Here is a 26,676-nt window from a genome sequence, read left to right on the forward strand (position 1 = left end):
GAGCTTGGGAGGATGCAATAAACAACAAGAGAATTTTGACAGGCTGCACAGCAAGCCTCCATCAGATGTATTCTGACATACTATTCTGAAATCCTATATGTTTATATATTGTTCTATTTCCTGATATTCCACACGCCTTTTTTTAAAAAAAATATTTGCCTGCAGAAACCTAATGAGCTTTTTTTTGGGGGGTGGAAGGGCATACGGATCAGATAGGAAACCTCTTCAGGATCTCTGCCTCAGTCAATTTAACTACCAGGTCTCATTTAAAAAATAATAGCAAGTGTGATGTAGTGAAAGGGAGGGTTAAAATCAAGGCCAATGTGGACATTGAAATTCTCCATTCTTCATACGGTTGAAAACACATTGCCACTTGGATAAAAAAAATGTAGGTAGGGGATCCATGAGATCCATTTATCCATTAGTTTAATGTTTTACTCATTAGAACAGCACACACACTATTCACATCTTCCTTAGCATTTACTGTCCCTCCCCCTCCTCAGTTACTCTGCCACAGATGACATAATGCTGAAGGAAGAAAGAAGGCTGTGGCATTTCGCCTCATACTCTATTGGCAATGTACCAGGATATTTTCCAATGTGCTGAGTACACTGGATAGGATAGATTCAAATTATTGTGCTAATTACTTTATTATTAATGCTGAATTACATGTTACTTGGAAATTCTACAAAATGTGCATCAGTCACACAGTTTGGAGGAGGAAAAAAATGACCTTTGGTCAAGAGATGTCAAGCTGCTTTCATTTCTGAGGTGTGAGAGCTACAAGATAGTTACAACCAGACAGATGAGCAGAATTGCTTTGGGGTTTAATCAGACACACAAGGGAGATGCCTCATCTGGGTAACTAAATTGATAATTAAGTAATAATCGCAAATGAACAAACAAAATCACATTAAATCCAAGGTTAAACATTCTGTTGTGTGACTAGAGTAAGGAATCAAAAAATGTCAAATATGATAAGCAACATGTCAAATGTTTGTAAAAGAAGCAAGAGTGAAATAACTTTGCAATTCATACATAGGTATTTGAATATTCCAGCAACAAAAATAATCCTGACCCGATCAGTCACCAGAGTTATTGGTAAAATTAACAGTTTAATGCAAGCAAACAAATTGTAAAAGAGAGTTCTTGTGTGGTGGTAGCATCCGTCTGGTCATGAGGCCCAGATTCAAGTCAAACCTGCTGCAGGGGTGCGTCACAACACATCTGAACAAGTTGATTTGAAAAAAAAACATCAAGGTGACAAAAGGGAAATATATTTATTGTGGTATGCAGGATCCACTCATTGATGTCAATTCTCCTTTCTGGTCTTGGATCCAAGCTTTATGTGGGGTCTTGTGGCACAGTGATGGCATTCCTACCTCTGGCCCAGAAGGCTCATGACTCAAGTCCCACCTGTTCAAACGTGTGTCTTGTCTGGAAGAGTAAGCCCAGCAACTTCAAACTAGTTTAACATCAGTAGTTAGCATTTTTTTTGCTGCCAGAGTCCATGTTCACGATAATAATCACTTGGACAAGTGCAGATTAATTAAATAAAACTAATATGGATTTATTAAAAGGTGAATTGTGTTTAAATGAAGCAATAGAAAGGGTTGATAAGGTCTGCATTGACTTACAAAATGTTTTCGATAAAGTACAGCATGAAAGCTGGCTTAAGCTTATAACAGCAGCCCAAACCCCACCATAGATAATTCTCAACGGTCTTCTTTGGATTGGTTACCAGATATTAAAAAGAGGGATCATTGAGTCAAACTATTATGATGTTAACATTTCTGTCTGTATATGTGCACAACACGTTGACAGATTGAGAAAACAGATCAACAGTTATATAAGGTCCTGAACTTCAGAAATATAGGGATAAAGTGTGAAACTATGAATCAACAGTGGTCCAGCTTCACTGAAGTGCTGTTTTGTGTTCTCAGCACCCCACTTTGGGAAGAAGATACATGACCTACAGAATATACAGAGCTTGACTTTCTGCACTACCATTCCAAGGATGAAGGACTTCAGTTCGATGAATAGATTTGGAGAATCTGAGGTTAGAGAAGAGAATATTAAGAGATTTTATAGAAATCTTCACCATTACAGAGGGTATAGATAAAGCAGGCAAAGATAAATTCTCCCCATTTGCAGAAATCAGACAGATTTAAGACGACGAGCAAGAAAACAAGAATGAGGAGAATTTTTACTTTGAAATGGGATCTGTATTGCACCGGCAGTGTGGTGGAGGAAGATTCAGTCATAGGTTAGCAAGGGAGTTGGTTACATATTGGAAAGGGGGGAAAAGAATTGTCAGGCTATGGAAATCTGGGGAGTGAAACTTGTTGAATTGTAATTGCAAAGAGTTGGCACAGACTCAACAAGAGAAATGGTCTTCTGTAAAAACCAAAAGAACTGTGGATGCTGTAAATCAAAAACAAAAATCACAAGTTTCTGGAAAATATCAGCCGGTCTGGCAGCATTAGTGAATAGAAATCAGTTAATATTTTGGGTTTGATGATACTTCCTCAGAATTAATGGTAGCTAGGAAGATATAGTTTTATATGCAGAAGATACTGTGGTGAGAGGGGGGTAAAGAGTAAGTGATAGAGGTTGATAGAACACAAAAAGAGAGAAGAAAAGTTGGACAGGCAAAGGAATGGATAATGACCTGGCTAGGAGAGTGAATAGCAGTGAATGGAAACTGTTAGTGGCTAACAGCATCTAGTGTGTAATGGTAGACTATGCCATAACAAGGCCTGGTGTGTAGGATTGGGGGCTAGGGCATGGGAGAGTTCAGGCTTGAGAATTATTCAACTCAATATTGAGTCTGGATGGCTGCAGGGTCCCCAAGTGGAAAATGAGGTGTTGTTCTTCCAGCTTTCGCTAAGCTTCACTGGAATACTGCAGCATGCTTGAAACAGAAATGTTGGCCAGGGAACAGGGTGATGTGTCAAAGTGGCAGGCAACTGGAAGCTCAGGATCTTTTCTTGCAGACAGAATGTAGATGTCCTGCAAAACAGTCTCCTGCATTGCAAACATTCTATGATTCTACAAAATTCATGACACTGGTTTATAGTTTTCTCCCTATTTATTCATTTTATGGGATGTGTGCGTCGCTGGCTGGGCCAGCATTTATTGTCTACCCCTAATTGCCCTTGAGAAGGTGGCAGCGTGCTGCTTTCTTGAACTGCTCAAATCCTCCTGCTGTGGGTTGAGCCACAATGCCATTAGGGGAGGAAATTTCAGGATTTGGACCCAGCGACAGTGAAGGAACAGCAATATATTTCAAAGTCAAGATGGTGAGTGGCTTGGATGGGAAATTGAAGGTTATGGTGTTCCCATATGTCTGTTGCCCTTGTCCTACTAGATGGAAGTGATCCTGGGTTTGGAAAGTGCTGTCTGAGGATCTTTGGTGAATTTCTGCAGTGTATTTTATTGATTGTACATACTGCTGCGAATGAGCATCAGTGGTGGAGGGAGTGGATGCTTATAGATGCAATGCCAATAAAGCGGGCTGCTTTGTCTTGGATGGTGTCAAGCTTCTTATGTGTTGTTGGGGCTGCACTCATCCAGGCAAGTATGAGCAATCCATCACACTCCTGACTAGTACCTTGTAGATGGTAGTCAGGCTTTGGGGAATGATGAGGTGAGTTACTTGCTGCAGTATTCCCAGCTTCTGGCCTGCTCTTGTAGCCGCTGCTTTTATGTGGAGAGTGCAGTTGAGTTTCTGATCAATGATAACCCCTAGGATGTTGATAGTGGGGGTTTAGTGATGGTAACACCATTGAATGTCAAGGGACAGTGATTAGATTGTCTCTTATTGGTGATGGTTATAGCCTGGCATTTGTGTGGCACAAAGGCCTCCTTCCACATTACAGCCCAAGCCTGGATATTGTCTAGATCTTTTTACATTTGAACATGGACAGCTTCAGCATCTGAGGAGTTGCAGTGGTACCGATAATTGCACAATCATCAGCAAGCATCCCCACTTCTGACCTTATGATGGTGAGAAGGTCGTTGATGACGCAGCTGAAGATGGTTGGGCCAAGAAAATGCCCCAAGAAACTCCTGCAAAAATGTTCTGGATGATCTTCCTATGTGTCAGGTAGGACTCCAACCACCAGAGAGTTTCATCCGGATACCCATTGATTCCAATTTTTCCGGGGCTCCTTGATACCACACTCAGTTGAATGCAGCTTTGATGAAGGGCTGTCAATAGTGTATCAACTTTGTTGTTACAGCACGACAGATAACAGAAAACTAAGAATAAATTAGTTCATTAGTATTGTGAAGTACATACTGGGATCACCTATAACGTGTATTTATATTTTCAATAAAACACCCTGGTCTTTTATCAGGCACAGAAAACATTGTGCAAACCATAGGGTATTCACCTATGGAAGCTCAGCATCTAATCCTATTTTATGAGTTTAATATCCAGATCACCCAATGTAGACTGAATTTTATCTGTCAAAATGCTATTATTCTTTTCCTGCCAATTAGTAACTATGTCAAGTACATACTATTTAACTATTTAGATTGGTTTAACTATTATGAGAATAAAATATTTCAATAAATTTGCAATATTTTCAAGCACTTCACTTTTGCTATATCTTTCTCTCCATTACCTGATATCATGCAAAGTATTTCAATTATTCTTGTCATTCACATCTTCTACTTTATGAGTTTATGCAAACTCTCTAGGGAAATTGAAGCAAACCATGATATTCAACAGGCCAATGGTGGCTCTGTTATTATGTTATTTTACTAAAATGAAGGCTTTAAAACATTTTAACTAAAATAAAACAAAATACTTCTCACTGTCTCTCTGCTTTTTCTGCCTTTGCTGTCCTACTTTTCAATGTCAAGTTTGACATGGTTCCTCAATAATATGTATTTGACATTTTATGTATTTTTTCCGAAAAGTTATTAAACTTGCTATTTTCTTTTTGCCTCTGAGACATATCATCCATTCTAGTGCTGGAATCTGGATTGTCAATTTCTCTGAATAGCTGAAAACTGACACCAAACGCATGAAATATTGATAGAAAAACTGTGACTCGTTATAAAAGATTTACTGAAAACATGGCAGATAATGAGGACAACAGAAAAGCTCTTACAGGGGAGCAACGTGGCACCAATAACTTAAACTCCAGAGTTTCACCAATCTGTTTCACACAGTGACCCTGTTTATGTGCTTCTAAACATTCTGCAATCACCAATCGACCAATGTTACTTAAATATTAAAATACAGGTTACAATGAACATAAAAGCAATGCAGCTGGTGAATATATCAATCAGTAAGAATCCTGACTGTTGACTGGCAGAAGGGCACGTCAGTTTATTTTAAATGGATATTCCTCCACTGACAGCATCTTGATAGTGTATATGATGGTCAGCTTTTTACTCTACAGACTGACTATCACTATGGAGTCTAATTCAGGTTCATTACCATGTAGAGTCCAGTGACATATTTATCATGAACACAGGGCTGATCCCAGGAAAAGCAGGCACATCAATCAATAAGCCAATGGAACAGTATCTTAAAAGTTAAAATTTTACTACTTTTCTTGAACATCTTTAGATGGTCAGTTCAAGTAATACAAGGATTCAAGTGAAACAAGTTCAAGTGATACTGAATGATCAAACTATGAAAAGGAAGGGCACCTCAAGTGACAAATGGGAGCACAAAGTATGTGACAGCAAGAAGAGAAAGAAATAAATCATTCACAATAGTAGGACATAGCTCAAAACAAATTACATTTAGCGAGACAAGGAGAAGAGAATCCAAAATAAATCAAGGGAGGATCAGCCCATAAATGAATCTAGTGTGCAGTGTATAAGTAAATACAAAAATATTCGCGATAACAGCATATGAACTCATGCTGTGCGATTAAGGGATGAATTATGGGCAGCCATCATCATGGATAGTCAAACCATTATCAGATGTGATTGATCAATGAATTCCAGTGAGTCACAGAGAAATAACTTGTTGAAGTCAAGAGTAAGGATTGTCAATGTAAAAGAAAAGGTGATAGAAAGCCCACTATGAGGAAGAATGTTTCTTCTGGGAATGGAAAGAGAAATTATTGCTCGATTTTAGCAAACCCACATTACAGAACTGTATTATCCAATTCTCTCGAAGCAAAGCCACATGATTTGCATTTTTTGTTTTCACAATAAAAATCACACAACAGATTAGGCTATATTTGTTACACCAAAATATATGACAGATATTAGCAAAAAAAGCCAATGTCAACTCCACATAAGATTTGCATCATGCCTTATTTTTAACTCTAGTGCATGCAGTGAAGAAAGAATCGCCATAGTCACAGGGGACCATAGGGCTACACTCTGATTATAGAGAGATGGCTGGTGGTGGTTCAGCCTGAGGGTCACCAAACATCAGGCAAGGGAAAGGATTGAGAAGGCAGGGCTTTCCTAGTGACGTGACTATTGTGGGAATCGAAACGGTACTGTTGGCATCATTCTGCATCACCGACCACCTGTTCAGCCAACTGAGATAACCATCCAGAATTGCGGACAATATGTTAAGTCTAGGAGATTTTAACTATTTGTATCGTGGACATGTTGGAATTCTAGAGATGGAACTTCTCTATTGAGGGAAAATTTCTCCAACATGTTGAAAGGGTTTTCAAAGAAAGTTGATGCTGTATTTTTGGGTCTGCGTTGACTTGAACCATAGTGGCAGCAGACTTTCATAGTTACGGTGGTGCAAAAGATTTTAAACCAAATAAGGTATTCTGCATAAGGGTCACTGATCCTGAAAAATTAACTCTGCTTTCTCTCCACACATTCTGCCAAACCTGCTGTGTTTTTCCAGCAATTTCTGATCTTGTTTTTAAACTAAATAGGGTGGATGAGGGATCGTGTGTGCAGAAGGGAAAATTGAAGAGACAAGACCATAAGTAGAAGTGGACTATTCAACCTGCTGAGTCTACACCACTTTACAAATCATGGCTGATCCGACAATCATCAACTCCACAAGCCTACCTTTACCCACAACCTTGGATTCCCTTACTGATTTAAGATCTGTCTTTCTCACCCCTGAGGCCCTGCTGTAACAGCCATTTGCAGTGAAAAATTCTACAGATCCATTTACTTTTGAGAGAAGAAATTCCTCCTCGTCTATTTTATATAAGCAGCCATTAGATGCTGAGATGATGCCCTCTGGTCCTAGGGAATCCCACAAGCAGAAACAGCCACTCAGGATCTACCCTGCCAATTTTCTTAGAATCTCATATGCTTCAAGGAGGTCATCTCGTATTCTTCTAAATTCTAATGATGACAGGGCCATTCTACTCAACCTCTCCTCTGAAAAAAGATCCCTCCATACCCAGGATCAACCCAGCAAACCTCCTCTGGGCTACGTTCTATGCCAATATACCTTTCATTAGATAAGGCAACCAAAACCATTGACATTATTTCAGGTGTGGTCTAACTGATGCCTTCTATAAAATAAAACTAAAGAACTGCTGATGTTGCAAATCAGGAACAAAAACAGAAATTGCTGGAAAAGTTCAGCAGGTCTGGCAGCATCCGTGAAGGAAAAAAATCAGAGTTAACATTTGGATCGTGGTGACCCTTCCTCAGAATTGTATGACCTTGCATTTTACCAGATCTGAAGATGGGCCACTGGATCCAAAACATTAACTCTGATTTTTTTCTTCACAGATGCTGCCAGACCTGCTGAGCTTTTCCAGCAACTTCTGGTTTTGATGCTTTCTATAGTTTTGGCAAAACTTCATTATTTTTTATATTCCATTCCCTTTGAAGTAAAAGCCAATATTAATATGCCTTCCCAATTACCTGCTAAACTTCTATGTTTGTTTTCTGTGATTCATGCACAAGGGCAGCCAAATAACTACACTGTAGCTTTCGGTGGTCCTTTTCATTTAAATAATAATCAACTCCTCTTCTTCCTGACAAATTGTATGACTTTACATTTTCCCGCATAATATTCCATCCCTTCGGTTTTTGTGCACTCACTTACTCTTGCTATATCCTTGTGTGGACTCTGTCTCATCCTCACCACTTCTCCCACCAATTTTTGAGCCATTCACAAACTTGGCAAGAGTACATTCATTTTCTGTATCGAAGTCAATAATATATATTGTAAACACTTGTGGCCCTGGCACTAGTCCCTAGTTATGGGTTGCTATTCTGAAAACGTCTTGCTTTTCCCAACTGTCTGTCTATTCGTTAGTCGGTCCTCTATCCTTGCTAAAATACCACATCCAAAATCATGGGGTCTTATCTTATTAAGTAGCTAATGTGCAATAACTTATCAAATGCCTTTTAGAAATCCAAATACATTGACATATAATGCTTTCCCTTTATCTACTCTGGTTGCTACCACCTCAAATAATTTGAATAAATATATATGGCATAATTTTCCCATAATGAAGCCACACTGATTCTGCTTAATTCAATTGTGTACTTATAAATGTTCTATTATACCTTTTATAGTAAACTCCAACATTTCCCAATAACAGATGTTAAGCTAACTGGCTTACAGTTACTTGTTTTTTTCTCTTTTTTTGAGAATAAAGGTGTTAACGTTGGCAGTTTTTCAACCCTGCAAGCACTTTTCCAGAATCAAAGGATTCATGGAATATTATTACCAATGCATTCATTATCTCTGTAGCTACTGCTTTTAGTAATCTTGGATGCATCCCATCAGATATAAGGGACTTATTGGCCTTCTGCCCCATTTAGTTTACCTAGTTTTTTTTTTCTCCAGTGTTAGTTATTATCTTTATTTCCTCTCTTTTTTGATGCTGACTGATTCGTCATTCAGGAATGTTATTAGCGTCTTCTACAATGAAGATTGATGTAAAGTATTAATTAAACTCCTCTGTCATTTCCCGGTTTTGTGCTATTATCTATCCAGCCTCAATCTCTCGGGGGCTATGTTTACTTCAGTGTGTCTTTTCCTTTAAGTCTTTAAAGAAGCTCTTGCTGTGCATCTTGCAAGTTTACCTTCAAAATTTATTATCTCCCCAGTTGTTATTTGGTCATCTTTGGTTGGTTTTTAAAACCTATCCAAACGTCTTTGCTCACTACTAATTTTTATCATATTGTACATTTTTTTCTTCCAATTTGATACTATCCTTACTTCCTGTGTTGTTTTAGCCCTTTCTTACAATCCTTCATTTCACACCGAAATACATCTTTATTGTGAGTCAAAAACTATTTTCTTAAATATCTGCAACTATTTGGTTGGCTGCTAAATTTCATTGCTAGTATATTCCAGTAGCTCTGCCCTTATTCATTTGTAATTAACCCTGTTTAAGTTTAGTACAGTTGTTTCATACCCAAGTTTTCCCTTCATAAACTGAATACTAAATTCTTGACTTTCCATATTAAGCAGAGGTTCACCTGCACATCTGCCAATGTGGTATACTGCATCCACTGTACCCCGGTGTGGCTTCCTCTACATTGGGGAAACAGAGCGGAGGCTTGGGGACCGCTTTGCAGAACACGTCCGCTTGGTCTGCAATAAACAACTGCACCTCCCAGTCGTGAACCATTTCAACTCCCCCTCCCATTCTTTAGATGACATGTCCATCATGGGCCTCCTGCAGTGCCACAATGATGCCACCCGAAGGTTGCAGGAACAGCAACTCATATTCCGCTTGGGAACCCTGCAGCCCAATGGTATCAATGTGGACTTCACCAGCTTCAAAATCTCCCCTTCCCCCACCGCATCCCAAAACCAGCCCAGTTCGTCCCCTCCCCCCACTGCACCACACAACCAGCCCAGCTCTTCCCCTCCACCCACTGCATCCCAAAACCAGTCCAGCCTATCTCTGCCTCCCTGACCTGTTCTTCCTCTCACCTATCCCTTCCTCCCACCCCAAGCCGCACCTCCATCTCCTACCTACTAACCTCATCCCACCTCCTTGACCTGTCCGTCTTCCCTGGACTGACCTATCCCCTCCCTACCTCCCCACCTATACTCTCCTCTCCACCTATCTTCTTTTCTCTCCATCTTCGGTCCGCCTCCCCCTCTCTCCCTATTTACTCCAGAACCCTCACCCCATCCCCCTCTCTGATGAAGGATCTAGGCCCGAAACGCCAGCTTTTGTGCTCCTGGGATGCTACTGGGCCTGCTGTGTTCATCCAGCCTCACATTTTATCATCTTGGATTCTCCAGCATCTGCAGTTGCCATTATCACTGACTAAATTCTACCATGTTATGGTCACCAAGGGATCTTTTACTTACTATTTATTAAAGCTCCCTCATTGCACATTTTCACATTCAAAATAACCTGGTTACTGTTTGGATCTAAATATATTATTTTATGAATCAGTCCCAAAAACATCATGAATGCTCACCCATGGCTACCACTGCCAATCTGATTTTCCCAACTGAGATGAAGATTAAATTCACAGAGGATTAATATATTGTCGTGTTTAAATTCCCTCAACCTCCACTTATTCTCTGTCCTACTGAATAGCCACTGTTAGATGGCCTATAGACTAACCCTAGTAGATTCATAGAAGCACTACAGTACAGAAGGTGGCCATTTGGCCCATCAAGTCCATCCTGACCCTCCAACGAGCATCCAACCCAGACCTAGCTCCCATCCCACCATATCCTGTCACTGATATCTTCCATGGTGAGTCCACCTATTCCTTAACACTATGGACAATTTATGCATAGACAATCCACCTAATCTGCAGGTCTTTGGATTGTAGGAAGAGACCAGAGCACCCAGAAGAAATCCATGCAGACACTGAGAACATGCAAACTCCACACAGACACTGGAGGCTGGAATAGAACCTGGATCCCTGCTTTGAGGCAGTAATGCTAATTACTGAGCCACTGTGTTGCCCAAGTCTTCTTCCCCTTGTTATGTCTTACCCCAACCCCTGTGAATTCTACACACTCTAATCTGAAATCATGTCTCCCTATCATACTTATCCCATCCTGTGAAGCTACATCATCATGTCTACCATTCAGCTCATCCTTTTGAGAAGTCACTTACTCCTAAATATATAGTTTCCAACTTTGATCTTCTTGTAACCATGCCCCCATAATGGCTATAATATCATACTTCTACTCTAATGCAAGTGGTATTCAGAACAAAATGAATTATTAACAAATAAGGAGCCAAAAACGTTGATTTTTTAACTTTTTTTTTCTTCTTTCAACTCTGCTTTTTCTATGTTTGTGCATTATCCATTTCTGTCCCACTTTAGGTGTTGTCCAAATGATGATATCATTCTAATTAGTTTACAGCCCTTAAGGAAAATGTCCAAGTAACAATGGGGTAAAACAATAATCACAGTATTGTAGGAACACAAGGCATATAAAAACTTAAGTGTCTATCAGTAGGCAAGGCTAAGATGAGGAAAGATCTAAATGACAGCATTGTTTAAGATTGATTATCTGAATGCATGTTGCCATCATAATCAAGGGGATAACTTGACACTTCAACTCAAAATAAATTAGCATGATCTAATAGTTATACAGATACATCACTGCAAAGCAACAAATGTGGGAACTGAATATTCAATAGGACATGACATTTCAGAAGGACAAGAAGCAAGAAAAGGTGTAGAGTTAGCTCAGTTAATTAATGATCACATCAGTAGAATCGACAGAGATCAAGATGTGCAATCAGTTTGAGTTAAGAAACAGTAATAAGTAAGAAACCATTTGTGGGAATAGGTTCAATCTGCTGAATAGGAAAAATATTTGTAGAATAGAATGAACAGAAAGTCACAAAGGGAGCTTGTGAGAAAGATAAAGCACTAATCATGGGTGATTTTTGATGAACCAGGTTGACAAAGGTAGCCCAGAAGATAATTTCAAAGAGAAACTGGGACAGCTTCGCTAAGAGTAGTATATTTTAAAGCAAACTAGAAAGCATGTTTTTTTTTCTAGATTTGGTAATGATTAATGAGACAAGATCAATTAGTGGCCTTATAGTAAAGTTCTTCGATAGTCATGATCATTAAATGATATAATTTTGTGTTCAGTTTGAAGGACAGAAGAATAGGGAAAAGACTTGTAATTTAAACTTATCTGAATGCATTAAAGATAACAGAGCTGGCTATGTTGAACTGATAAATTATTTTCGGAGGGGTGCAGTGGCAGGCTTTTAAGGAGGTGTTTTGTTACTCAGTGAAGATACATTCTAGTGAAAAAGATTTTAGGGAAAGGACACATCTCTTTGTATTTTTTGAGGGAAACTAATTTAAGAAGCTTGAGAGACAACAATATCCAAATGGCTAGTCAGAAGATTAGACAGAACAAAAAAATGCAAAAAATGACTAGGAAGGAAAGTTGGACTGCAGGAGAAGGCTGGCTAGAAATATAAATGCAAGTAGTAAGGATTTTTACATTTTGAAGAAATAGTACATTGAGGTTAGTCTTCTAGAGTGTATGCAGAGGGAGGAAACAATGTAAAATCAGGGCATGGTGGATGAATTGAAGTGACATTTTGTATCTGTTTTCCTTGTAAAGACTGCAAAAAGCATCCCAAAATAATTATAAATTAAAATGCGCAAGGTTGGGGTAAGGTTATGGAAAGGAGAAACTTACAAAAATTAAAAACAGCAAGGGAAGATTACCTAAAACCTGATAAACTCCCAGGTCCTGATGGTTTTCATTTTAGGGTCTTTAAAGAAATAACAGCTGAGATAGGAGATAATTGAATTTTACTTTCCAAAATTCCTTCGATTCAAAAAGTATCTCTTGAGATGAGAAAATAGTGAATGAAGCTCAATTATTCAAGAATTGAAGGAGATAATTAGAAAACTGCAAAGCACTTACTAACATCTGTCATTAGGAAAATATGGAATCTTTATAAAGGAGGTTTTAGTAGGGAACCTACAAAATATCAATGCAATCAGGCAGAGTCATCATTGTTTTGTGGCAAAAAAAATGGCGTTTGACTAATCTATTAAGAGTTCTGTGACAAAGATACAAGCAATGTGGATAAAGGAGAAGCCATAGATGTGTGCACTTAGACTTTGAAAATGCTCTGGACAAAGTGACACATCTAAATTACTGCACAGAATTAGACAACATATTAGATTATATGAATGACTGTTTGAGACTTCATGAATGGGTCATCTTCAGGTTGGCAAATTGTTGGCAATTGGAGAGCCAAAGGGATTAGTACTGGGACCTTAACTTTGTATATTGGTTATCTACACTTTGGATAAATTTATGGCTGTCAGATAAATAGAAAACATTGTGAAGACAATGGAGAAGTTTGCAAAAATATATAAATAGGTGAGTGAATTGACAAAATTTTGGTAGTTAGAGAATAACTTTGGAAAACGCGAACTTATTCACTTTGGCAGAAAAGAACAAAAAGCATGTGTTATTGAAATGGGAAGAGATGGCAGAATCTACGAGTCCTAATACACGAGTCACAAAAAACTAGTATTCAGACATTGGTAATTAGGAAGATAAATGAAATTTTATTGCAAGAGTAATGGAATATAAAAGTAAGGTTGGTTTGCTACAGATGTACAGGATACTGGTGGGACCACATCTGGGAGAACTTGTACAGTTTTAGTCTCGTTACTGAAACAAAAAGGACATAATAGCATTGGAAGCAGCTCAGTGTAGCTTTATTTGACTTATTCCTGGGATTAGGGGCTTACCTTATGACGAAAGGTTGAGTACGTTGGGTGTGTATCTATTTCAGTTTAGAAGAATGAGGCAATATTATTGAAACATACAAGATCTTGAGGGGACGTGACAGACTGGTACTGGAAGGATGTCTCCCGTTCAGGGAGACACTAGCATTAGCTGGTGCAGTTTAAATATAAGGAGCATTCATTTGAGAAGAAATCAGTAACAGTTCCTACAGGGGACTGTGAGATAGCAGAACACTGTCCCTCAGAGAATGGTGGAAGGCCATCATCAAGTTCAGCTACAATCTTATTAAATGACTGAACAAGTTCAAGTGAGCAAATGGCCTATTCCTACTCTGAATTATACATTTGTAATGGGTTTTGATGAACATAACAAAGCCCCTCTGTGTGATTGACAAATGTGGCATGTGACTGTTCACATTAGCCTTTTCAGGAGGTATAGAGACAAAACTTGCTGATGATGATAGGAAGGCCAAATATTTCCTTATGGAGTATGAAAGAGAACCCCTGGATCGCAAGCAAGCTTCAAAATACCTTGCAAAAAATGTGGTACATCTGTACCAACCATCGGAAGGTTTACTGAAAACTGCAGTAAGTGGGAAAGGTAGCATTGTTCACCCATTCAGATAAGGTTAAAAAGCAGCCAGGTCCCAATGTAAGTTATTAAGTCAATGATCTCACTGCTTTCCAGAAGCAGAGCAATCTGGGATGCACAGATAAACTGTTCACATTATTGCAGCAATAACCATGATGCCCGCACACTGCCCACCCACCTAACTACACATAGAGGTATCTAGCTTCTGCAAGTTAGTAGTAGTTACACCTGTGGCCTTTGCATTCCAGACAAAACAATAGTTAATTAAGCATTCAGTCATCCTCACGCATCTAAATTGACTTGCACTTTCACAATTGTTGAAATAAGTGCAGACCTACCTGTAATTTTATCTATGGTCTCTTCTGTTACATGGTTCATCTGATGCACCCATTCACCATTGCACTTAAAGTAAATCTGTGTGGCTGGTGTTGCTTTGCAGATCAAGGTGACAGGTTTGTTTTTTACAATGTACACATCCTCTGGTTCAACCAGAAAATGAGGCAAGGATTCTGAAGAAGCCACAGTTTCAAACTGTGTTTTGGTGTATTCTGCATCTGAAGAAGAAAATGCATAGTTTTAATATATGTACTTTTTTTGTTTCTTTTTCTCCAAAATAAATAACTCTTAAGGTGTAGGTGCTAATGGCAATACTTATTGCTCTTCCATCTTTGTCCTGAGAAGCTGTTGGAGACTGCTTTACAGGTCATATCAGAGAAAAGTTAGAAGTCGTTCACATTTGTGTTAGAGTGACAAAGATACCAAAGCTAGAACTGACAGGGACATAGTTCCTTCACTAAAACAAAATCAATTGGCAGGAACTTTTCGTAAGCAACAACTTAACAGATAAATGTTCACTTTTACCAATACCAGTTTCAACAAAAAAAATTCCCTTTTTCCTGATTATGGCAATTAGGACTGAAAAGTCTGCAATTAAATTAATCTTTGAAGAGAAAAATTATCTGAGGTTTTTCACTGCTATCATAATCTACAAAAGTAATTAAACAAAGATGGTAGTGGCCTACACAGTGTAGTTATTTTCATTGGACACCTATTTTAAATATTAAAATGGAAAAATGATTTCGAAACCGCTACAGAAACAAAGTCACACAACACACAAGAGTGATCAATTTGATTCAAATATATTAACTAATTAATGAATATGCTGATTTAGTTCAGGATAAATGGAATTAACAAGTCAGATTCATTATTATTATCGGGATCCTTAAAAATTGTGCTCTTTGAAAGTTATGGCTCAAAGAATGATTTTTAATGAATGAGCAGCTCTATTAAAATACAAAAAACATTTTTTATGATTATGCCATACTTTTCAAGGTAATTTCAAGGTAATAACATTTAATTAAATTCTTATCTCTCAGTACAGCTGGAATAACACATTATTGCCAGTAAATTCCATTGTATCAAAAAGCAAAATTCTGTTTTAACTGAAGTCTCTATTTATTTTCAAGAATCATTTGGTTAATACTTAACTTTCCCTGTGTCAAAATACATATGTAATAAAAGTACTGAAAAAAATGTTGCTAGTTTTATAGAATCGCCAACAGTGTGAAAACAGGCTCTTCGGCCCAACAAGTCCACACCAACTCTCAGAGCATCCCACACAGACCCATCCCCCTAATCTACACATCCCTGAACACTATGGGCAATTTAGCATGGCCAATCCACCTAGCCTGCACATCTTTGGGCTGTGGGAGGAAACCAGAGCACCCGGAGGAAACCCATGCAGACACGGGGAGAATGTGCAAACTCCACACACACAGTTGCCCGAGGATGGAAGTGAACCCAGGTCCCTGGCAGTGTGAGGCAGCAGTGCTAACCACTGTGCTGTCAAAGAAATCTGACAGAACTGAAAGGGTGAAAGCAATTCTGTTCAGCATTAGACATCCACAGCAATCCTCACAAAGTGACCAGCAATCCTTTAAAATGTAGCTCTGTATCAAATGCTAATTAGTGAAGGAGCTTTGAGATGCAGTTTATATTATTTTAACTAATATTTGCAATTATAAGTTATAGTTTGAAGTATAATAAACATATTTGGTCTTAAGGCTCAACAGCATATTTATGAATTAAATTATGCAATTTTTTTCCCTGTATGGTGAAAGCCATAACTAATTTGACAATTGCATCTTTAGAAATACTGAGAATTTCAGCAGCATTTGGGCTGAGCTGGAAATATAAGTCACCATTATGAAGGGAGAAATACTTGTGTTTGTGATGGAGAGGAAATACAGTAGCAATCTCAATTTCAGGGCAAACTAATGCTAACGTTTTGAAGACGCAGTCCATTTCTAATGGATTTAATAGTCTAGCAAAGAATTGGAGTCATTGGAAAATAAATAGAGGTTATGCAAGAAGCCAAAAAGACCACTTTAGCTGGATGAAATTGTGGCTGATTCAATAATACATGTCGGATAAGTAATATATATATAGAATATAGAATATAGAATAATACAGCGCAGAACAGGCCCTTCGGCCATCGATGTTGCGCCGACCTGTGAGCTAATCTCAGCCCATCCCCCTACACTATCCCAACATCATCCATTTGCTTATCCAAGGACTGTTTAAATGCCCGTAATGTGGCTGAGTTCGCTACATTGGCAGGCAGGGCATTCCGTGCCCTTACCACTCTCCGAGTAAAGAAAATGCCTCTGGCATCTGTCTTAAATCTATCACCCCTCAATTTGCAGCTATGCCCCCTCGTACAAGCTGACATAATCATCCTCGGAAAAAGACTCTCACTGTCCACGCTATCTAATCCTCTGATCATCTTGTATGTCTCTATTAAATCCCCTCTTAGCCTTCTTCTCTCCAATGAGAACATACTCAAGTCCCTCAGCCTTTCCTCATAATCTGACAGCATAGTGATAGTAGAAAATCCACAGTGATGACCTAAAGAAAGAGTTGTTTCTCATCATTGACTCTAACTCCACGAGTGGAGTTGTCAAAAGTAATTATAAATTGAGCAAGTTTATTGACTGATCTGCAGGAGATTGCCATGGTCAAAGTGCAGGAATGGCAAAAGAAGTCATTTGTAAATACACTTATTTTAATAAACCTTTACTGAAATGTTACATAACGGCTATTGGCCTAGCGGGATTTGACCCTGGACCTCTGACCCAGAGGGAGAGATACTACCAGTGCCCCATTATGCCCTAAATTGGCTTCAATTAGATAGATAAACCTCAAGCTGAGCAAACATGGTCCAACCAGATTGGACAATGGAGGAATGGCATTTCAATATATTAGTATAGTTAATTATTTCAATGTTGCACTGAGCTGAATGTGGATAAGGAGAAATAATTCATAGCAAGACAACTATGAAGATTGGTATTCATAATTTGATTTGGACTTTTTTGGAGGAGCAAAATCTGATGGACGGATCTCAAGCATGGCATAGTGAATAGATGAAACAGAGATTTGTAAAACAACGACATATGTAAGGACAATGGTGAGGAAAGAAAGTTTCAGGTGGCATGTTACTTTCCAAGGTCAAAAGGGCCAAGAGTGGTTAATTTTGAGGAGAGGAATCGTGATATCAGTTTTAATGGGGACAGGGGCTGCTTCTAACAAGGGGGAGCCATCTGAAAAGTCAGCTTAAATGGAGGCTAGAGCAGGAATTTTTGTGGTCAGATGTTCTGTGGAAATGGCTTGAGAATCATGCGTATGATGAGCCAAGAGAAAACAAGACCAGCAATGGAAGAAAATCTGTTATATTAGAAATGATTAAGCGAAACAAACATAAATCACTGCTGTATTGCTGTTGGCTTTTAAACAGTTAAGCAAAAATGAACAAGAATGTGCCTAGTTATGCGGTAACATTACATAGTGGTTGATTTTAAATTGCTGTCTGGCTATTACAACATGCCACAATAGCTGCATGCAGGTTTCCACCCTCAGTTTGTGACGCTTTGATTGCATCAATTCATCAATGTAAAGTACAAGTCCAGAAAAGGAATGCACTGAACCCTTTCAAATATGTTTCATGTATGCATTTAACTGTTAATGAAAAATAAATGTTCTGAGACTGATGGGAGAGATATATCACCTTCCATCATAACACGAAACCAATGTGATTATATTTGGCATGCACCAGCATGGAAAATAAATTAGGTGTGTTTCACAGAACATAACATTTTTTACGTTCTTCTGAGTAAAATATTTTTACTGCACAAGAAACAAGAATGTGCTAATTTAAAGTTTAAATTAAACTTTTGCTACAAAATCAAAAATATTTAATATGGGCAAAACAAAATTCATAAGAGATATAGAAGTTTAAAGTGTACTGATAAATCACAGCCCAGAATGTTCCATTGGACAAAATGGGCTTCAGATATTGTCAAAGTTATTTTCATCATCATTAGCCTTGTTAAAAAAAATGTGCTTGCTTCTATAAAGTAAATGGAATTGTGCTGGTGTTCATACACTTGCTTATTTGAATACTCATTGCTAAGTAATTGGCTTAATATGTAAATTGATGTACGCAGCCTTTAGAGAGTGAAAGTTTGGCCAACACTTCCATGGATTTGTGTACAACCAATTAAGAGAATATTACTCATTTGGTCTTTAATGGCACACTATGTTTTAGCTTCTGTGCATGTCTCAGTCATTTTCTGTAGATTATTACTATCTGTACCAGAAGAAGCTGACCAATGCAACAAAATCAGAGAAAAGAAATGAAATTCAAAACTTCACTCATTTAGACCTAAAGGCCCTCTGGATGACACTAAACCCAGAATGCACAAACACCTGCCACTATGATAGTTTAAAAATATCACTCACTAGGAAGAAGTTCTGAGTGTCAACTTCCTTACCCTTAAGACTGTTGAACGGGGTGCAACGCACTCCAAATCTTGCAGAAGATTAGCATTTAAATACAGCTTTCTTACTGCTTCCTTGCCCACTTCTTAAAGCAACATTTCCACTACCTACCCTTGGCAATGTTCTTTATGTAAGGGATCTCCAATATTAAATCTAAAAACAACTCAAGAAGAAAGGCAATCCTTTCAGAATGGTATACTAAGTGGAATACCTTGTGCTTCTGCTAAAGTTTAAATATCATATTTGGTTTCATGCTTTTTTTCTATAATAGTATCATTCTATATGTCAGACCTCACTCAATGTAAGCACACGCTTCCTTCAATCAATTCTGGTTTCATGCCTCCATCTAGAGAATTGAATATACAATCTCAGCTTCGACTTCAGTGCTGTGCTGTTGGAGATGCAGTCTTTCAGTTGAAATATTAACTAGAGACCATGTCGGTCGGATAAGGTGCATGTAAATGATCCCAAGACACTAATCAGAAATTGAACATGGGAGTCCCTGTGCAGCAGAGCAGTAGCCAGGTGTTTATGGAATTGGACTAACAATTCAGAGGACATGAGTTCAAATTGTCAGATTGGCAAATTGTGAACATTTGAGAAATTCCTGGTAATACAACAGAACAGTGGGGGCATTCTTCTTAACAGTAATTTCAGCTGATTGAATATTCACAATATCTCCACTATCTGGGTTTCTGCTTAGCTGTAAATTGTGCGAAAACAACTTATTGAAGCAGCTTGATTACTTGACATTTCCTGAAAATAGCAGATATTTTAAATCACTAAGTGCTGAATTCAAAGATCAATACGTTACAAGTAATGCCTTCATAATTGGCTGTTATGGTAGCGACAAATGGTTAACACCATTTGCTTAATGTAGGCGACTGTGATGTGTGGATCCTGAACTGAAAGCAGTGCCAACTATACATTTCACTGTTGTGGTATCAAGCTGCAAATTTAATTCTTGACAAATATAATCTGATTTTTTTTCAAAAAAAATCTCAACGCTATCAAAATATTATGATGATAGTTTCAGAAATCTATGTAGAAGAGATGATTTTGATGTAACTATCATACTATTTCTAACGGAAATGAGGTTTGAGGAAGATCCAGATCATTGTGAAGTACCTCTCATCCCATTCCCACTCATCTCTAGCCTGCTGTCGTTTTGGAGCAGACCAGGAAATAGACACCTGCCTGAAACAGATGGAAGCCTCATTAATCCTGGAGATCAGAATCCTACAATATATAGAGAAATCCAAATCAACTTTGTTATGCAAACAGATACACATTGTGTGGCAGAATTAGGATCTGGCTGCAAACCTCAACATGAATGCTGGAGCATAAATTAACTCAGATCCCATCATTTGCTAAATCACAATGAGACACTGACTTGAGGAGAGATTAGAAATCTGAAATGGACCAGAGTATGCAAAAGTTTGCCAAAGGTGACAACAAAATAAAACTGGAACATCACATGAAACTGAGAGTTGATTCATTGGTGAGTATGTAGCTTTGTTTCCATTTCTTCAATATTTGGGCAACTTTCCCAGCAGCTCAGCTTTAAGAATGTAACTTTTAAAAAAGAAGTTAAATAATGCATTCACTTTTTCTACATGTAACTGAGTCAAAATGAGCAGTTGGTGAGTTTCTCTTTCCATCAAAAATGTAATGTTCATTAATTAGTAGCAAGGTTTAATATCTAAAAGTTAGATGAAAACCAGTGAAGCTCTCAGCTCAAGTGTCCGTCTGTGCTTTGAGGGACGTCCAGAATGTTTCCTCTATCCTACGCGACCATACACACAAGAGGTGTGTGTTGGTTAGAACAACTCAAGGTCCAAACAGCAGTTATAGAATCATAAAGTTTTATAGCACTCAAACAGTCCCTTCGGTCCAGCTCATCCATGCCGATCAGATATCCTAAAATAATCTAATCCTATTTGCCAGCATTTGGCCCATTTCCCTCTAAACACTTGCTATTCTTATACCCATTAGATGCCTTTTAAATGTTGTAGGTGTACCAGCCTCTTTCTCTGGCAGCTCCTTCCATACATCCACCACCTTCTGTGTGAGAACATTGCCCCTTAGGTCTTTTCCCCTGTCACCTTAAACCCACGTCTCCAGTTTTGGTCTCCCCCACCACAGGGAAAAAAAAAACTTTGCCTATTTACCCTCTCCATGCCCATCATGATTTTATAAACCTCTATAAGGTCACCCCTCAGCCTCTGATGCTCCAGGGAAAATAGCCCCACCCTATTCAGCCTCTCCCAATAGCTCAAATCCTCCAACCCTGGCAAAATCTTTGTAAATCTTTCCTGGACCCTTTCAAGTTTCACAACATCCTTCCTATAGCAGTGTATCCAAGAGACTTGGGGCTTCTTGGTTGATGCATTTTATAGATGTAGCGACCGCACTATTTAAGAGTACGAAGGGAGAGGAAATTAAGCAACCAGGCAGTTAATGTAGAATTTGGCTCAGCTGTATGTGGGGACATGAAGATATGTGCTATACTGATAAGAGATTCAAAACTTATCAGAATTAATAGGTGCTGCAGACATGAATCTGACATAATGTGTTGCCTCCCTGATTCTAGAATTAAGTATGTTTATGAACAGTTGTAGGGCACGCCAAGAGAAGGTGAATAGCCAGCAGGTGTGGCCCATGTTGGTAGCAATGCCATAGGTAGACAGATGGATGTGGTCCTGTTGTCAGAATATGAAAGATAGATATGCAAATAACAAGCAAGACCCCAGAAATAGTATTTCTGCGTTACTCGAAGTATCGAAAGCCAGAGAGTACAGATTTCGGTAGATAACGGAAATGAATGCATGAATGGAACAAAAGCATTAGAAGCAGCACTTGAAATTGCAAGATGCAGCTCTAGCAAGATGGGTCCTGTACGAGCAAAATAAGTTGCACCTAAAGCGAATTGGGATTGAGTTTCTTCTGGGGCGATCTGCTGTGCAGTTGAGAAGAACTTACAAAGATATGGGAACCAAGAGAAAATACTAAAGAAAATCAATGTGCACAGAGTACTGAGGGTGATAAAGGGGACAATGGTCTCGTTTTTCCAATGGCTAGATAATCATGAATGCAGTACAGATGGGAGTCTGGCATCAGAACCCTTTAGAACCAAAAAGTAGCATAGTACGAGGGAAGTACCCTGGGAGATCAAAGATTCCACTTGACAATTCCTCCACACCTCAGAATTTGGAGGGTTTCACTACAGTTAAATAAATAGATGCATAAGAAAAGTTAGACTACCAAAATCTAGTTTAACATAGTTAACTATTCAACTAACCCCCAACTTAGCACACACCCCTATTGCATCTCCTGCAAACTCCTTATAACATCCTAGACCTGAACTGACAGCCTCTCTCCCCTCAGGTGCCAAAAAACTTTCTTCTTTACCATTGGACCCAACACTCACACTGATTTGACACTATTCCTTGGGCCTCTCTCCCAAGGACCTGCAGCTCTGCCCCATACCACCAAATCCAGTATCGTCTGTCCACCCCTAAACACACCATCCATAAACTGATTCACTTGCACACTACCTCAATCCACCTACTACCATACCCAACTTGGCACCCTGCTTACTTGGCAACTTACTCCTCATCCACCTGGCACCCCCTAACCTCATAGTTAACTTGTATGCTTACCTTTTTTTAAGTTGTCAAAATGGATATGTCGTGCGGGATGTTTAAATCTCAAAATATGGCAACACACTGCCATGAGAGAAAAAGGCAGTATCTGTCTTCCTCTTACCATTCTACATCACAAGGGATGTCAGATTTGAAACTTGGCTTTGCAATTCCTCTGCAGCCGAACTTGTGTATGATAATATCCTCTACCTGTGATTGGCCCTATATCTGGTAAGCCATATTGGGTGTACAAGATATTGTCTGCATTCTTAATCTAGGGTTAAAGATGCAGCCCAGCAATGAAACAGATTATACATATTCTAGACAGTGTTACATACGAGATGAATGTCCTTGATTTGTCCTAATTCTAACCTGGATCCTGTTGGCCTGTTCCAGCTTTTCTGGCGGAGTCGGAAGTCGGGAAAGGAGTGGAAGACTGAAATCACCGCAGTCCTAAATATTTCTTGTGAAGATTCTGTAAAAATAGGCTAATATTTTTGCCATTGGTGGCACATAGCAGTGAAGCATGCTAGCTTGGTACTTGTGCTGTTAATTTATTACTGCTGGGACTTCTTCCTTAAGGTATACCGTATCCCAGGATTGCAGCAGCTCAAGGCAATTAGACATGGGCAATTAGGCTGGTCCAATCAGTGATGTCAACATTCTATATACTATAGTCTTTTAAACAAATGGGGTGAACTTGTTCTAAGCCAGCAATATAAAACAGGCTCATAATAAATCGGCAAACTGTTACAAATGATCATTGATTTCATAAGTAATGCTAACATTCTTAAGTTAAACAAGGAAGGAAATTTCTTTAAAAATGGGCTGCTGATTCACTATAATCTGTAGTTGTTATAACCATATTGTTGGTATAGGCCAATTCCAGCCTCATTAGAATGACTGTTTAATCTCATTATCCACATTGCACCATTTCACCACTGTCGGCCTCTTCTGGCATTGAGCCGTTCCTACATTGAGTTATCTAGCCTTTTCTGCTCAGGCCTCCTAATAAAGTGTTGTTGTGTCCCAATGATATCTTTAAGAACTGCCTTTTAATGTGAAATCCTATCATAGAGTCATACCGCATAGAAGCAGACCCTTCAGTCAAATCAGTCCATGCCAAACATAATCCCAAACTAAACTATTCCCACCTGCCTGCTTCTGGCCCATAGCCCTCCAAACCTTCCCTATTCATGTACCTAAGTGTCTTTTAAATGCTGCAACTGTGGACACATCCACCATTTCCTTGAAATTCATTCCACATGAGAACCATCCTCCATGTAAAAAAAATGCCCCTCTGTCTTTTTTTTACATTTCTCTCCTCTTACCTTAAAAATATGCTGCCAAGTCTTGAAATCTCCTACCCTAAGGAAAAGGGACCTATCATTAACCCTATCTATACCCCTCATGATTTTATAAACCTCCACAAGGTCATCTCTCAACCTCCTACACTTCAGTGAAAACTGAACCAGCCTATTCAGGCATTTTTTTTTACCAAATCAAATTGCTCAACAAAGCAAATTAAAAAGTTTGGTGAGCTAGATCCAAGCAGATTCAGGAATAAAAGTAACCAGGGAGAGTTTAACTTCCAACTCTCTGGTTTCATTGTTTGAGTAGAGTTAAAATCACCACAAAGTGGTCATGCTGGCTGTTACTGTCTACCTGATGCTATTTTTGAATTATGCTAACTGTCAGCTCTTGAATAACAGCCAATTTGGTCACAGATGTAGCCCTATCCACTACAAAAGCTGCAAGTGATCAACATTTTTACACCGCTAGATCTTTCCAGGCTGCTTTGCGGAGATATCAAGTGGATAAGGCCATCTGTAGTCTGCCCTCGCATGAAGTAGGCAACAGGTGCCCTTTTGATGCCCCATTCAGTTAGACCTCTCAATTCATTTCATCCCATATGGACCCAGCAAAGCAGAGAACACAAGTGACTAAGATCCTCAGGTTCAGGGCATCAATGACACTCATGACATGAAGGGCGCCATATAAACTCTCACTAAAACAAATTAACAAAAAACCCTTTCACTCAATATCCAGCTGGTGTGTGATACCAGCTGCATTATTCTTAATTTTAAACGCATGCTATCCAGGGTGCTTTCTACAACACCAGAGGGCTGCAGCAGTTCATCAGTTCAGTAATATTCAGCCAGAGGCATGTATCTGGATGATTGCTTCATGATCAGGGATATTCTCTACTCATGATTGATAACCATACTCCCTCAGTTAAGAATAGCAGAGAATAGGGGCAATAAAGGACTTGGGATAACAGGAAATATGATTGAAGAGATGATCGGAATAGTAAAGTCTCCTCTCAGGTGTCTGGATCGATCAGGGCAAGCACTACAGAATAGCACAGCCAAGGCTTTCAGAATTATAATGCAAAGCTGTCTGCTGGTCACATTTGCTTTTTGTAAAACATTGATTTGTTTTTCTGGATAAGGCAAAGAAGGTGAAAATATATCATTCATAGGCACAACAATATGTATTTGGAAAATGTCGAGGGGTGCCACTGACTGTCAGTTCTACCTTCTTCCACAATGTCTGTTCTTCCACCTTATTAAACTTCCTCTTCTCCATGATTCAGAGTCAGAGTCAATCTCTATTTGTTTTCTTTTCTGTCCAAAGAACCACAGAGAGATAGCCTCGAACTTTGCGGTCTTTGCCCTTGCTATCATGAGAAAGAGTCTACCCTGAGGACATTATTGTGGTTTGATGTCTATACTGCCAGAATTTTCAAAGTTGCATGCTCATTTGAGTAGCAACAGCAATTTTGACTTTGTAGATGCATTGTTTCCTCTTCCCTGTCCATGGTGGTCAATCATTTAATGGACTGTAGCTCCTAGCCTGCCCAGAATAGCAAATTAGCTTTGTCCCAGGGAATTTGTTCAGGGTCATCTCAGAGTCAAACCAGAAGCTGGAATTGTAGCCACACAGCACATTAGCAGTAAGCATAAAAGATTTCTCAAACAGTGTTGCCTATTAATTAACAGTTCCATCCAAATTAAAAATAGTCACATCAGATAAACCTGATGCTTGAGAACTCAATTTGTAAAGGCATAATTGTGAACTTACTCATAGCCATAATATCTACTGTATCCTGCACTCTGTTTTGTCACCCTGATGCACTTGTATGGTATGATCTGCCTGTAAAGCATGTAAGCCAACACTTCTCACTGTACCTCGGTACATGTGACAGGAATAAATCAAATCAAATCAAAAACAGGCCTAAGCCACTCAATTACTGAAACCTGTACTGACATTTGATTAGATTGTATTGCTCTGTATCCTAATTCTGTCTATACATGGTAATTCATAACAATAACAGCAAATTGAATTTTTGTAGAGCTTTTTAAAGAAGAGAGTTCCAAAGACTCATGAATTCCTCAAGGGAAAAAAAAATCTGTTATTATTGGGCAAGCCCATATTTTGAAATAGTGACACTTAATTCTAGACTCTTCCACAAGAGTAAACATCTTTTTGCCATCTACCATGTTAAGATGCCTTAGGATCTCGTCTGCTTCGATCAAATCAGCTCTTTCTCTTCGAAACTTCAGTGAAGTTTAGCCTGTCCAACATTTGCTCATAGGGACACTCTGCTCATTCCAGTTATTAGTCTTGTAAAATTTCTCTGAGCTGCTTCTAACACATTTACAGTTTTGTGTTCATTAAAGTTTAAAAGTGTCGGAGGAGATCTGATTGAAACATTGAAAATTCTAAATGTAGTGAGCATGTTTCACCTGGTTACAGAGTCTAGAACGGGGGACAGAGTTTTTCAGTATGGGTTGGTTAACTTAGGACTAAGGTGAGGAAATTTTGCTTCACTTAGCAGATTGAGAACCTGTGGAATTCTTTACCACAGAAGCCCTTGAAGGCCAAGTCACCAACCATATTTAATTTAATTCCACAATAAACTTTGATGTGGCACCTCATCAAATGCATTCT

At 38.8% G+C, this 26,676-nt stretch overlaps 1 protein-coding gene across 1 annotated transcript in view; it reads right to left on the reverse strand.

Moving 5' to 3' along the window:
* unc5a (unc-5 netrin receptor A) overlaps positions 1-26,676 on the reverse strand; it is an 860,398-nt gene that overhangs the window by 235,122 nt on the left and 598,600 nt on the right. Inside the window, exon 2 of the mRNA XM_048542935.2 lies at positions 14,581-14,796. Within this exon, the coding sequence (XP_048398892.2) occupies positions 14,581-14,796 (216 nt within the window). The remainder of the gene's footprint in view (positions 1-14,580; positions 14,797-26,676) is intronic.

The sequence above is a fragment of the Stegostoma tigrinum genome, chromosome 13 (genome assembly GCF_030684315.1).
Source record: "Stegostoma tigrinum isolate sSteTig4 chromosome 13, sSteTig4.hap1, whole genome shotgun sequence".
Taxonomy (NCBI): Eukaryota; Metazoa; Chordata; class Chondrichthyes; order Orectolobiformes; family Stegostomatidae; genus Stegostoma; species Stegostoma tigrinum.